The 13,769-nt window shown below is 39.9% G+C and overlaps 1 protein-coding gene across 1 annotated transcript in view; it reads right to left on the bottom strand.

Annotated features, from left to right (window-relative positions):
• FBXL15 (F-box and leucine rich repeat protein 15) overlaps positions 1 to 13,769 on the bottom strand; it is a 192,226-nt gene that overhangs the window by 44,144 nt on the left and 134,313 nt on the right. The window contains exon 4 of the mRNA XM_044056532.1: positions 11,452 to 11,954. Within this exon, the coding sequence (XP_043912467.1) occupies positions 11,452 to 11,954 (503 nt within the window). The remainder of the gene's footprint in view (positions 1 to 11,451; positions 11,955 to 13,769) is intronic.

The raw sequence follows: 13,769 nt of genomic DNA, 5'->3' as shown, positions 1-13,769 counted from the left end.
GGGGTAGAAAATTTGATTCCCACAGCCAACAAGGTCTTGCCTTCCTGCTCACTGTGGGTGAGTGTTTCTTTGACCAAAGGGCCAAGGCCAAAGAAGGTAGATCTGTCAAAGGGGGCATTAGTGAAAGACGCCATAAAGGACTCTGCAAATCCTCAAAGGCGCAGTCAGGCGTAATGCCGAAAAGCGATGCCTGTACTGGCCACTAGAGAGACACCTTCTACAGCATTGGCAATCAGCCTCATTGAGGAATTGGCTAGGGAAGTGAGTGTAGACAGCTTGGGGAACATCTTACTTAACTCCCCGGCAGGCAGTAACTCAGAGAGAGACTTAAGACAATCCAAGCTACCACAGGACCAAGAATCAGCCGGAATTCTTTTAAAATCCAACTTTAATTTAAGCACAAAATCACATAAACACACACATTAAAACCAGCATTTTCGTTTGAATCACTTCATCAGATGTGGGTCAGAGAACAATTAATGCCTTTTATAATTCTCTAAGAGGTGAATTATCCAATAAAAAACATCCAATTTAAAACATAATTAATCCTCATGAATATTCATGTTAAAACCTTGCATGCAGAAAAACACTACTAACCATAAAACTTTGTATAAAATGTTCATAAATATTAAAAAAAACATAATATACATTTTACAGACTTAAAAAATACATCACATGAATTTATAAAACCATAAAATGCTTAAATATCTTAGATAACAAATAAAACCATTTGTATTAAAATGAAAGTAAAATGTTTTTAGCACACACTAGTGGTAAAAGTTAAAATTGCATTTAAATGTAAAAAAAGGAAAAGCACCAAATACACGTGAGCAGCTAATACCTTATTTTATAATCTTACAATTTAGCTGCCCTTAATTTCAACAGGGGTACAAGAGAGATATTCTCATTTAAACCTGGAGGGGATATAGCTTGAAGTGTTATTTGCCACCTGAACTCTTTGTATTCTATTTTCTCTTCCCATTGTTCCCCTCTAACATCTTTTTTAACCCCTTCCAACACAAAAAAGGAATAAATACCATTGACACATGTTAAAGAATTTTTAAAAAGGGCATTATCTGTTTCCTTCCTGTTTTGCATATCATATAGATGTTTGTATATCCTCCTTTTTAGCTTACGTTCAGTTTTGCCCATGTAAAAAGAATGACATACCTCACACAGAGCTAAATAAATAAGGCCATTTGAGTCACAGTTAAAATATCCTTTACTGCTTAAAACCACATTTCTACTGTTTAAAATGACTTCTCCTTATTCATTATAAACCTACATTGTGAACATCGCCCACATTTGTAGGTACCAACTTTCCTCCTTCCATTTGCCTTTTTTTTGTCATTTTCCAAGGCATTTTTCATACTTTGTGAGTTTTTATTTACAAATTTCAGCTCTGTTTTGGTTATTTGTTACAAATCAGTGAGATTTTTGAATTTCTCCCACTCATCACTGATAATTATCTTTACTAATCCCTGCTAGCATTGTATTCTAGCACCATTGCTTTACTAAATTGGTTCTGCTGTGAAGAGTCAGTACTATGGTTCTCAACTAAGGGCTGACCAAGGATAAGTTTTATATTTGTCATTTCTACCTACCTGTACTTGTTTTATAATTTCTTTAAGAAACTCTTTTGGATAGCCCCTTGCTGAAAAGAATTCCTTGAGAAAATTGCACTCATTCACAAAGTCCTTGGTGTCAGAGGTCATACGACTTGCCCTTACATACTGCCCTTTTACTATATTTCTCTTGTAATGAGAAGGATGAGCACTATTATAGTGCAAATATGAGTTAGTAAAGGTGTTTTTTCTATGCACCTTTGAATTGAACCTGTTACTTTCTTTATATATTTCTATATCTAAGTATTGTAGCTTTTCGTCAGAAACGTTGAAGATGAATTTGAGAAAGGGTGGTATGTATAAAATCAACAAATTCCTGAATTCTATTCTTGTTGTCCACCCAATAAATGCAGATGTTATCCAGGAACCTTTTGTAGAGGCTCCAACAATCTTTATACATGGAGTCCAGAACATATTTTTCTTCCCAATTAGCTAAAATTAAATTAGCGTAGGTGTGCAAGCAGCACCCATCGCCACCCCTCTAACCTGTTGGTACAATTCTCCTTTGAAATAAATGAAATTGTATTTTAAAACTAATTCCATCAGGTTAAGGCACACCAACCTATCTGCCTGTGACATTTCTGTTTCCTCAAATACAATTTCTTCTAACATCTGCATTCCTTCAGAGTGGGGAATGCATGTGAAGAGGTCAATGACGTCAATTGTAATGAATGTTAAATCTTTGTTGAACAAACCGTTATGTATATTCTTAAGTAGATCCCAGGAATCTTTTAAAATATTTGTCTTTTTTAACCAAATATTTTTTTAACTTAGAATCTACCAATTTGGCTAAAGGTAGCGTTTTGGACCCCTCAGCTGAGACAATCGGTCTCAGTGGAGGGTCAGTTTCATTTTTATGAGTTTCGGGTATCCCAAAGATTGTAGGGATCTTAGGTTTCTCAACTTTAAGATAGTTGCAGGTACTGATGTCCATTAACCCTTCCATTAAAAGGTCAGAAAGAACTCCATCTATTCTACTGTAAGAAATATTTACTTAATTTCTTGATACACTTTCATACTTGTCTGTGTCCATAAATATTTTTTTCATCTTTCCTTCGTATATTACAGTGTCCATTAGTACAGTTCCCCCACCTTTGTCAGGTTTCATCACCCTTATATTATTATTCAATCTGAGCTCATCCAGTATAACTTTTTCATTTATACTTATGTTGTTTTTGTATTTAACTTTTGGCATGGCTTTTCTGATTTCAGTTTCTAAAATCCGTTCAAAATTACGGATCTGGGGATGTAAAGGTGGGTTGAATGTACCTTTTCTTCTAATGGGCCTGTTAATGTTGTTCATTTGGTCAAACATTAAGCCCAAATTAAGTTTTCTGGTGAATAGTTTCACATCAATTATTGTTTTAGTTAAATCACCTTTTCTCTGGGGAATAAATTTCATACCTTTTGACAACAGACTGAAGTGTTCATCTTTTAGTTCAATTTGACTAAAATTGTAAATGCAGTAACCATCCTTTGCAAACTTATACACATTACTTTCATCCTGCTTAAAAGGGTCATTATGTTCATCTAAGTCAGGGTGGGGTGTGTTGACCAGTTCTAATACCTCCCCCTCCCCCTTCTTCCACCTCTGAAAATTTTGTTGTTGGTAATAATTACCATTCTGTTTTCTGATTCTTTCAGATCTTCTTAGAGGTTCATCTTCATTAAAACCATCTAGTTCATTAACTTGTTCACCTATCTGTACTCTGTCTTGACCATTCTCATCCATTACTTTATTCTCATTCCATTTGTAATGCCTAACATAGTCAGTTCTGTCATTTGTTCTGGGTTTAGGGTAACTAGTGTTATGCTGATATTCATAAAGGTCTCTTTCTAATTTTTTGGTTTTCCTCTTTATTAAATCTTCACATTTAAAGTCAACCTCTTTCCTTATGACAAAATATTTTTCTTTTTCATCAGGAATCATGAAAATTACATCATTTTTAATTTCTTCATTCAAAGCATCAATGTCCTTATTAATAACTTATTTCTGCCTGTTATTGTCTTTAACCATGACTTTTAATATTTCTAACCCACATCTGTTAAATATTTCCAAAAGTTCTTTGTGATATATACTGTCAGGTAATACATTGTTTGGGTATTTTCAAACCCTCAGACCCTTAGGCACAATCTCTTCCATAATACATTGTCTATATCAAGTGTTCTATACTTTAATAAAAGTTTGGACATTTTAGTGAATTTTACTCTGTAAGAGTCATTAGTTTGTAAAGTAGTACCTGTTTTGTTGACATTATTGTCCTTAAATTTAGCTGAAAAACTCACTTGTAACCAGTCTTTTAAGTCCACATTCCCAGTGTTTAAAGTTGAAGCATAAGTCCTTGGGTCCTGTCCTGCAGGCAAAGGTGGATCGTTCCTGTCACTGGTAGAATCCTGGTCACCTCTCAAAATGGCTAGGGTCAGTAAAAATTCGTTATTGTTACCTTCATTTCGCTTATTATTACCAGAAATGTCTGTTTGACTAAAATCTCCATTATTCCCGTTTTTGTCGTGCCATTTTGATCCGTTCTGGCACTGGGCTTCCTGGTTCCACCCACCCAGTCCTCCTCCGCTCATTTCCACCATCGATTGGCTGAGAGGAGTGAGAAGATCAATCAGTTGGGTTAGCTGACCTATCAGCTTTCTTGTTAGTCCGACGTCATCACTGCCACTCCTCCCTTCTTTCTCTGAGCGCCAATATAAACCAAGAAAATTCGGGAAAAAAAGCTACTAGGCTAGAGAGGCACCTTCTGCAGCATTGGCAATCAGCCTCATTGAGGAACTGGCTAGGGAAGCGAGTGTAGACAGCTTGGGGAACATCTTACTTAACTCCCCGGCAGGCAGTAACTCAGAAAGGGACGAGGTAAGCTCCTTGACCAAGTCCCTCTGGAGTTGGGGGAAATGTGCCAAGTAGTTAAAGCACCCATAGACCAAAGGTAGCTGAGGCAAAGACCCACTTTCCATGTCTGTCAATCGCCCGGGATTTTTGGTTAGGAGGATGAACAGACACTCTGCTCCACCAGCTCTTTCTCGGTGGCGGCAGCTACCACAGTAGCATCGAAAGGCAAACCCTTAGACCAGAACTGTTTGTCTGAAGGGGACCTGAGGAATTTATTGGCGGTCTACTTTAATTAAATGAAAACGCGTTATGTCGAACACCACTCCATCAACACATATACACCGAACAGCGAAATAATCGAACGCACGAAACCGCAAAACTCAAAATACCCAATTGTCATACTTGGCCATCCCCACCGCCCGAAACATACTACCCACCCAAACAAAATAAATAAACCACAAACATACACCAACCAAAACCCTACACTAAACCCCACATACACCACTATCTATGCACTATCCTTAACCCCTCCCTAACCCTAAGGTCCGTAACTACCGCACACTTACTCTACGGAGCTATACCCAAACAAAATAAATAAACCACACACATAAACTAACCAAACCCCTACCTCAAACCCTACAATAAATGTTAAATACATTACCCATCTTATAATACCTATCTATGCACTTACCTTAACCCGCACCCTAATCCTAACCCTAATGTCCGTAACTATCGCACACTTACCTTACAGATCTGTAGTGCAGACGGGTCAACCAAAACACTTCATCATTTCGAATTTCGCGGTTTTGTGCGTTCGCTGGATTTGTGATTCGCTGATTACGTGTCAATGAACTCGCATTCGACATAACGTGGCTTCGATAGAATAAAGTAGACCCTTTATTGGCATGCTTGGGAACAGGCTCCACAGTATCCAGCTCCTTCCACACCCTGCTGGTGATAAGGTCTATAAGTTTGTGCGTCTATATTACATGATCTAAGTTTCAAAACTTCATATATTGTCGACCATATCAGATTTGATCAAAGTCTTGAAACTTCGAAAATTTAATAAAAATAACAACCTACACAAATAAACCCCTGCACCCCCCCCCACTACTTAAATATACCAACTCCGAGATTGCACTACAGCACAGAAAAGGGAAACCTTCCCCTTCCACACTGTACAGAGATCTCTGTTAAAAGATTCAAAGTTTCAAGACTTCGATCAGATGGTGTCAACCTTATCATATTCGAAGTTTTGAAACTTCGATCTTCTGATATAGACCCAAGTTCATCATCAGGGAGGGAAATGGTCCTGTCTTGAAAACCCTTCAGGAACACGGACTCCCCGGAGGATAGGGGTAGGGAAGACCATCCATGTTAAGCCTGAGGATCTCTAAAATGTCCCCAAAGGAGACACCTTCGTGCAAAGATCTGGGGACCCGTCCCCTTCTTCAAGGTCCATATCCTCCGTGAGAGACTCCTCCGGGGAGTCTATGTGCATCTTCTTGCACGATCTCTTCCGAGGCACCTCCTCTGGGGGTGGGTTTGGGGGTGGATTCGTAAGACAGGGGGACTGCAAGGGGGGGGGGTGACTCCCACCTGAAGGCTAGTTCAAGACGCTGACCAGGATCAGGATGAGAACAGTCCAGTCTAGGGGGTTGAGATGGTCCTTGAAAAAACAAATCTGGAGCCCCTACCCCTACTCAAGGACTCCAGGGTGAGAGGTCGGCCCCGGGACTCCATCTGCCCAGGGGGAGGCCGAGCAGAGGCAGTCAGTGACTCCTCCGGGGTAGGAGACAGAATGGCCTCTAGGAACCCCCATCTCCTTTCCTATGCTTCCCAGAGCCCGAAAGTCCGACACCATCTGAATCAGACACGGAGAAGCCAGCAAAGGGGTAAGAGATGGACCCCTGGCCAGATTGGCAGGGGACCCAAGAATCCCCAACTCAATCTGAGCATTGAGAAAGGACCTCATCATCCTGTCCATATCGGTAGGGAGCAAGCTCCTGGAGGACTCTGAGGTGGAATACCTAGTTGGGGATAGACGTCTGGACCCAAAGGACTTCCCCTGCCTGTCCAAAGATTGGCTCCTGTGCTCGGAAGCAGAAGGGGACTTCCCCAAGGCAGAACCCAGTGTGAGTCCTCTATAATAACTATGGGATCCAACACAGATCCCAGATTCAACCGCCTCAGATCCAAAGGGAAATGATGATCAGAATGCTTGGAACTCACATGACTCGGATTCGAGGAAGCCGGATCCACGGCTGGCCTGGATCTGGCTGAATCCGAAGGACTTGATCCAGAGGCCTTGAATCCGGGAGTAGATTCCCAGGATGTCGGATCCAAGGGCCTCGGAGTGGAAGACCTGGATCCAGAGGGGGAATCGCAGGACCTAGGATCTGAGGAATCGGATCTGACTGGTCTGAGGCTGGGGTCGACTCCGAGGAACTGGGATCTGACAGCCTGGCCTTTTTAGATGAAGAAAACCCGGGGAAAACAGGGGGGCCTTCCTCTTACAATTAGAGGGTCCAGGCTTGGCTGGGGACTGGGCCAATGGACCCCCTTGGCCCATACCTTTTAAGAGAAGTTTGTGCTGGAGCTCGACCAGAGCCCTGGGGTTGAATGTGGCACAAATGTCGCATTCAACCTCCAGGTGGTCAGCACCCAAACAATAAAGGCACTCCTGTGCAAATCGGACATGGGCATCTTCTGACGGCACGAGGAGCACCTTTTGAACCCAACAGGCTTGTCTGACATGCTGGGACGAGAAAACATCAAAGCCTAAGGGGCAAGCTGAATCTTAAACCGGGAGGAAAAGCTACTGTCAAAACCCAGAAAAGCCAGAAGAACTACTAAAAGAAGTATAAAACTGTAAAACTATGGAAACAAATTGCCACAAACAATAAGGATATGAGAACACACAACAATAACTGCCGAAAAAAATAAAATGGGAGGGGAGGGACTAAATACTACCAATACTATATACTAGAAAACACTAAACCCTACAAAGGGAACAAATCAGGAGAAGAATTTGAAAAAAATAATGGTACTTATCCCCACTGGAGACTTGAGCCACAGAATCTGATTCTGATGCTGAGCGTGGCAAATGAGATCTGAGTTGTTACATGGCAGCAAGGGATCATGCGAGTGGGAGAAGCTCCAGCCTAGAAGCTGCCTGCAAAGTTGTTGGCTCGGATCCAATGTCAGATCCTACGACCCAAGAGTGAGGAACAGTGACATGGAAACATCAGATCTAATGGCATTACAACAGGTGACTAATGAATTAAGGGTACAAAGCCCAGTGGCTGAGGCCTGTGCAGGGTCTTACAGCCACACATAGGGATACTCCCTGTAGGCTCAGCTCTTACAGGAGGAGCCGTAAGAGTGTCCTCTATGTTACCATTGCTCAGTGAGCTGAGAGGACCACTCTCCCTAAATCTAAGCTCAACCACAAAGTCTTCACTGAAGACCTCAGTACGCCCCATCCACTTCACCTGGCTGGTTTTGGCCATCCTCAGGATGCTCACACACAGGAATGTCCATAGTGACACCTCAAGAGATACATTTCAGAAGAAGTTGCAAGACTCTAGTTCTCCCATCCCTTTCTTGGATTATGATTATTATGCCGTTATACTGTTATTTTATTTTGAGTTTTATGTATACTACATTTTAAACAAGTGGTGACTGTATGCAGGTTTAGGAAAACAACCTTGTAGCCCTTTCTGTGCTTCTTTACTTACTGTTTTATTTTACTGTGTTTATTTACTTACTTGGCTAATTTTATTTGGTCAACAATTTTGAAAAAAAAATTTAATAAAAAGCTGTATTTAGTGCCAGTCTGTGCTTATAATGGACAGGGAAAGTATCTCTTCTCCATTACAATAAGTGAATCACAGTGCTTCATTACTGTAGCATGGCTGACGGGCTCTTCTAGTGCTGTGACTATTATTAATAGTTCAATTAAACAAATAATTTAAGTGTGCTTTGACTTTGTCACTTAGCTCTGTTATACACATACACAAACGTATGTTATGCCTTCATGTGTGACACTTAGCTGCTTTAATCAAACTGCGTTTTTGTATGTACATGTGATGCATTTATCTTTATAAGTGCCTGAATGTGTGTTGAGAACATATGTATGATTTTTTTTTACTTTTTAAACTCATTACAAGAAATGTAACTTCAGCTTTTTTCAGGTGTCTCAATACTTTGCACACAATGTTGTCATTCCCCCTTACTTTGTTTCAGGGTTATGCCTCTTTTTGATCTCTGTTGCTACACTGAAAGAAAGTGTACTGAGAAAAGCTATGCGTTGTTTAAACTGGTTCAATATTTATGTTGGGGATTAATGCCTAGTGTTTGGTGTATGTGTAACATGAACAAGATAGTTAAGTGTGCTACATTCGCCCCTACATGAATAAAACAAATGTAAGCCAGAAAGATACTTCAGGACTACACTTTTACAAGGATCACTAGGTGCTCTTGTTGAACTGCTGGATCTCATTCCAGCAATGTAATAAGAAATGTTATCATGATGACACCCAACCACTGATTGGCTGCATAAGCCATGGTATAATATATTAATATCTATTTAATGCTTTTCTCCTATAATGACCTGAGGTGTACTGCACATATAATGCCTTCTTCCTTCATGAGTTTTAAGAAGCATGAGTGAGTTGTTTTTATTTCACAAATGTAAATAAGAAGGATACAGATTACTCTTAATGTTTTATTTATTGCTAACATGCTGTCCAGAAATATATTACTGTTACTCCTTAAGGTCAAGGAAAACTTGAAGTAAGGGGGAGGGCTGTTGTCTAGGGGTCAGTTCCAAAACTTGAGTGACCTCAACATATGACAGATCTTCCATTTGCATCCTTTTTATGCAAAGTCTGCCTGTTTCTGCAGTTTGCATTCTACCAGAAATAAAAACCTGTGCACCGAGATAAGGCCTTATGGGCAGAACAATTGTGACAGTATACATTATGGCAAAAAGCACAGCTGCAATTTTCATTCAACACATTCTGACCCTTAAGTTGGAAATAAAAACAAGAATGATGTTAATTATTCAGAAACAATGATCTAAGTTTCATGCTGTTAACATTAGTAGTTCACTGAGGAGAGAGGAGTGACAGAATTAATGTAACACGTAAACTGAAAAGCACTTGCACATTATTCATACATTCATTTTCCAATGCCCATTTTATCCTATTCAGAAACATTCAGAAGTTGCAGCCTACTCCAATAGATAAAGAATGCAGACAAGAGCACCAGTGCTGCATGAGATGGTAGTATGTAGCAAGATCTATACACATGCACAAAGCAGCACAACTAGGGCAGGGCAAGAAGGGCAGCTACCCCAGAGCAAAGCGTTGGGAGAGGGGGTGATCAGCTGATCCCGATCTCTCTTTAATGAAACACTGTTTTTTAAACACTGGTACTGCATTTGTGGTCAAACCTGAGTGCTATAGCACTCTGTGTTTCTACACTATAGCAACTTGTCTACACTATAGCAACTGCTTAGCAAGTAGTTTGCTATTGTTTAAATGTAAAACTAAAACCTGAGCGCTGTAGTGCTCCATACAGGCAGAGTTTAAACTGTGGCAACTGTTTGCGACATTTATAGGAGGGTTAGAGGCAGGGCACAGAAATGGAACCTGAATGGCTTGGGCAGGCGTGGGGGAATGTAGATCTAACTTTAATAAGTTAATTGCTTACAATGTAGTGATTGGCTTATTACAGTGAAGTGCTTTTTTTTTCTCCTGTTCACTTGAATAATACAGAGTTCTGATTCAAGTAATAACAGCAAAGAAGCAGAACAAACAAGATATCTGTGTCCACAGTAATGTATGCTTTTATATTACCAGCAATCTAATCAAGCCATCTCTGGGACAATTTTTAGTATATGTGCAGCATTTTTGACTTCATATTTCAAAATAAATGTCTGGAGTCTCCCAAAACTGCAGGGGAGTTGCATGTAATTTTTTTTTAATGCTATTTTTTTGTCACACACAGCTGACCAACAGCTATCCCCAGAGCTTCTCCTCAACTGTCAGTTCAACCTACCCCTCCTTTCTCTCCCACATTTACTCCAATTAGGCTCGTGGTCGACAAGGAAATAGAGGCATCCTAGGGAAGTATCACATTGCCACCATGCGAGTACTTTTCACTTACCTACATACATGCCGCTCTGTATGCCTAGTAAAACACAGAGGGTTGGATGCATAATGAGCATCAGCCCACGGCTGCACTGCACTTCACAGGGGACTGATGCCAGCAGGATGCCCCCCCCCCCCCCAGTCAGCACTACACAGTTATTTCCCTGGTCTCTCCCAGGAAAATCAAGCTGCAATGTACGCCTCAAGTGTACTCCTTTCTCATTTCTTATTTATACCTTTTTAAATACATTTATCCATATGTTTGGTCATTTGCTGCCCTCATGCTGGGCAAAATGTTGCTGCATTAAAAAAATGAATTTGCACACATCGTGGCTTACACAGCGTTAGTCTGCTATACCACTGCTTTAATCTCGCACTAAACTCTGACTATAACAAACTAGGTATGTAGCAAACGTACAGTACGTGCAGCTGTAAAGAAAGTTTTATCCTCCATTTCAGTATATTAAGCAATAGCTGAAGTCCTTTGTCTTAGGGCCAACTATGTCACAGCTCATTTATGCAACTAGGTGATTACAGAAAACACTGCAGAAAACTGAGGCACTGGCATTTTACTTTGTGATAAGTTGATGCAGGTTTCTCAGCTGCATGGAAAGCAGAAAAAAAAGCACAAAAAATGCTTCTATATTCCCAATATGATCTTAGTAAGTTTGTATGCGTTGCATTAGGTCAAATCAATCAGATTCTAGCCTCCATGATCTATTTGTGTATTGTTTTAATAAAATGCTGGAAAAGGGTGTCTCACAATGAATGCATTACCTGTTCACCTTATCATCCACTTTAACTAACAAAGCTTTCTCACTTCACATACCTTATGGCACCATCGCGAACACGTAAGCAACCTGTCAGGTCCAAGTGTTCCAGCAAGGGGCAAGACTTGGCAACTTCCTCCACAGATGTATCTGTTATGTTGGCATTTACAGCCAATGACAGATTTCTCATTTTTACACACTTCTTAGCCAAATAGCATGCTGCTTCATCTTTCAATTGCCTGCAGGCTGTTAAATCAATGGACTCTAAATTACTGCAGTGGTCTGCTAAACTACGGAGAGACAGATTGTCCACCCATTCACAATGTCGCAAAGAGATGTGCTGAAGGTTAGAACAGTTCAGAGAGACAGCAACCAAGGAATGTCGTGTTAGTTGTGCACAGCCAGTCATGTCAATCCACAAAAGATGATGGTTTTGTCCAAGAACTGGTAGCAGTTCTTTATCAGCCAGCCAATCAGAGCAAATACTGAGGGCAAGCTCCTGCAGTACCTTATTATCTTTCAACATATTGCAAAATGCCTCCCGTGGTAGATGTGGACCAACCTGTGATGAAAGTTAAAAAGAGAAAAAAAAAAACACATTAGGGTAATGGGTTAACTTTTTAGTGGAGTCTGATTTCATTGACATCAATATTAATTCAGTAAGTGACATTTCTGCAAAAAAACATGGAAGATCATGCATATTTTTAAATATGCAAACTATTCTGCATTGGGTTAGTAGCCACTGCTGTTCTGGAAGACTTAAATTATGCTGATTTTATTCACAGAATTTCTACAAAGGCATTGTTTATTACTATAACCTCCATTTGATCTTTAAGAGACTTTAAAGACTTAGGATGCCTTGTGCAACCACAGATGTCATTTTAGAAAGGTTATTGAGAGAAAGACATAAAATAGTCTGAAAATCACACAAGACAGCACTCTGTATCACTGTTCAAAAAGCTGGGGCATTCAGCAATGCACACTGCAATCATAGGTGCTCCTCTTGGGCACTAAACTTACCACATGACTACAGGACAAGGGGCAACAATATGATGAAAGTGATGCCAATTTTCCATACACAGCAGCACTTACAGTATCAGTGCTAACATTCAGTAATGGCCCATAAATGCAAAGGTGTTACATGCCTGTCACTAGCAGATTACCAAATGCAGAAAAAATTACAATTGCAGGAGCCCTTGTTCAAGTATGCTGTTGATCTGAGTATTGTGTAGTGTGCAATACTTAGTGATGGTTTATGTGTGATACGTACTCATAACAGAAAAATAGACTTCTGGCAGCAGTGAAAACTATTTGTTTTTGTGGCCTACATAGCCTGCCCAACTATTCTACCTATTAGACAAGTTGCAGACAGTCTCTCATAATACTTCATTTATGTCCAAACCATGCCTGCTTGAATTGTTTATTACCTTCCTATGTCTCATCAGGAAAGCTGTCCCAATCATCCGCCATCACTCCTGTGGTATAATATGTCTGCACATCTTTCCACAGTTCTGTCCTCTTATTAATTACATACTTTTTTTTAACATTGGCTCCCACTTACTTTCTGTGACTTCCCCTAAGGTGCTTCGAAGTTTCTTTTTAAGTACACCTTTCTGCTTCCTCTTTTGTTTGACTACTCGCTTTCCTTTTACTTGGCATGTTCTTTTTCATTCTTTCTACCTTCTGTATCAAACCTAATGTTAAATTTTGTTTAGAAAAATGGCTGAACTGGAACTCCAAACTTGACTGGGCAAACAAAAGCAATAAGTGTTGTTATTTCTGCATAAACCTTCTAAGCACAACCTACTTACAAAAAGATGAAACTGCATTAAAACAGACAACACTCACAGAACAGATGACCACCAACTGGAAAAGTCATTTAATGGAAATAATCTATTAAACCTAGAAATACCCCTTCAAAAAAAAAAAAAAAAAAAAAAAATCAACAAGCACAACAGAGAAGAAGCACACTCCCCAAACTCAAATACATTATTAAGGCTGCATAAAATTAAATAAACAAAAACATACTGTACTGTACTAAAACGTCTAAAAACACACATTCAAATACATTACCTCAAAGTTAACAGTAAAAGGCACCTAAGATAAAACATAAGTTCATAAAGAAAGGGAACGGGGCTCCTGATTTGAAATGCTGGCACTAGAAATGCCAACTGCTGGCAACCCCCCCCCCCCGCCCAAAAAAAAAAAACAAAAAAAAAAAAAAACAAGGAAAGGAGTGAATCTCTAAGATCAATCTTCTCCTTTAAGCCTCTTTATTTATGTATTGTCTTTTGTTTACCAAGAAAGTCCAACCGGGCACAAGTCCCATTTTCAGCAGAGGCCTGTGGAGAAAAGGAGAAAAGCTCCACATAAAATA

The sequence above is a fragment of the Protopterus annectens genome, chromosome 14.part0, assembly GCF_019279795.1.
Source record: "Protopterus annectens isolate FY-2018-M chromosome 14.part0, PAN1.0, whole genome shotgun sequence".
NCBI classification, from domain to species: Eukaryota; Metazoa; Chordata; order Ceratodontiformes; family Protopteridae; genus Protopterus; species Protopterus annectens.
This window is presented reverse-complemented; position numbering and strand designations above follow the sequence as displayed.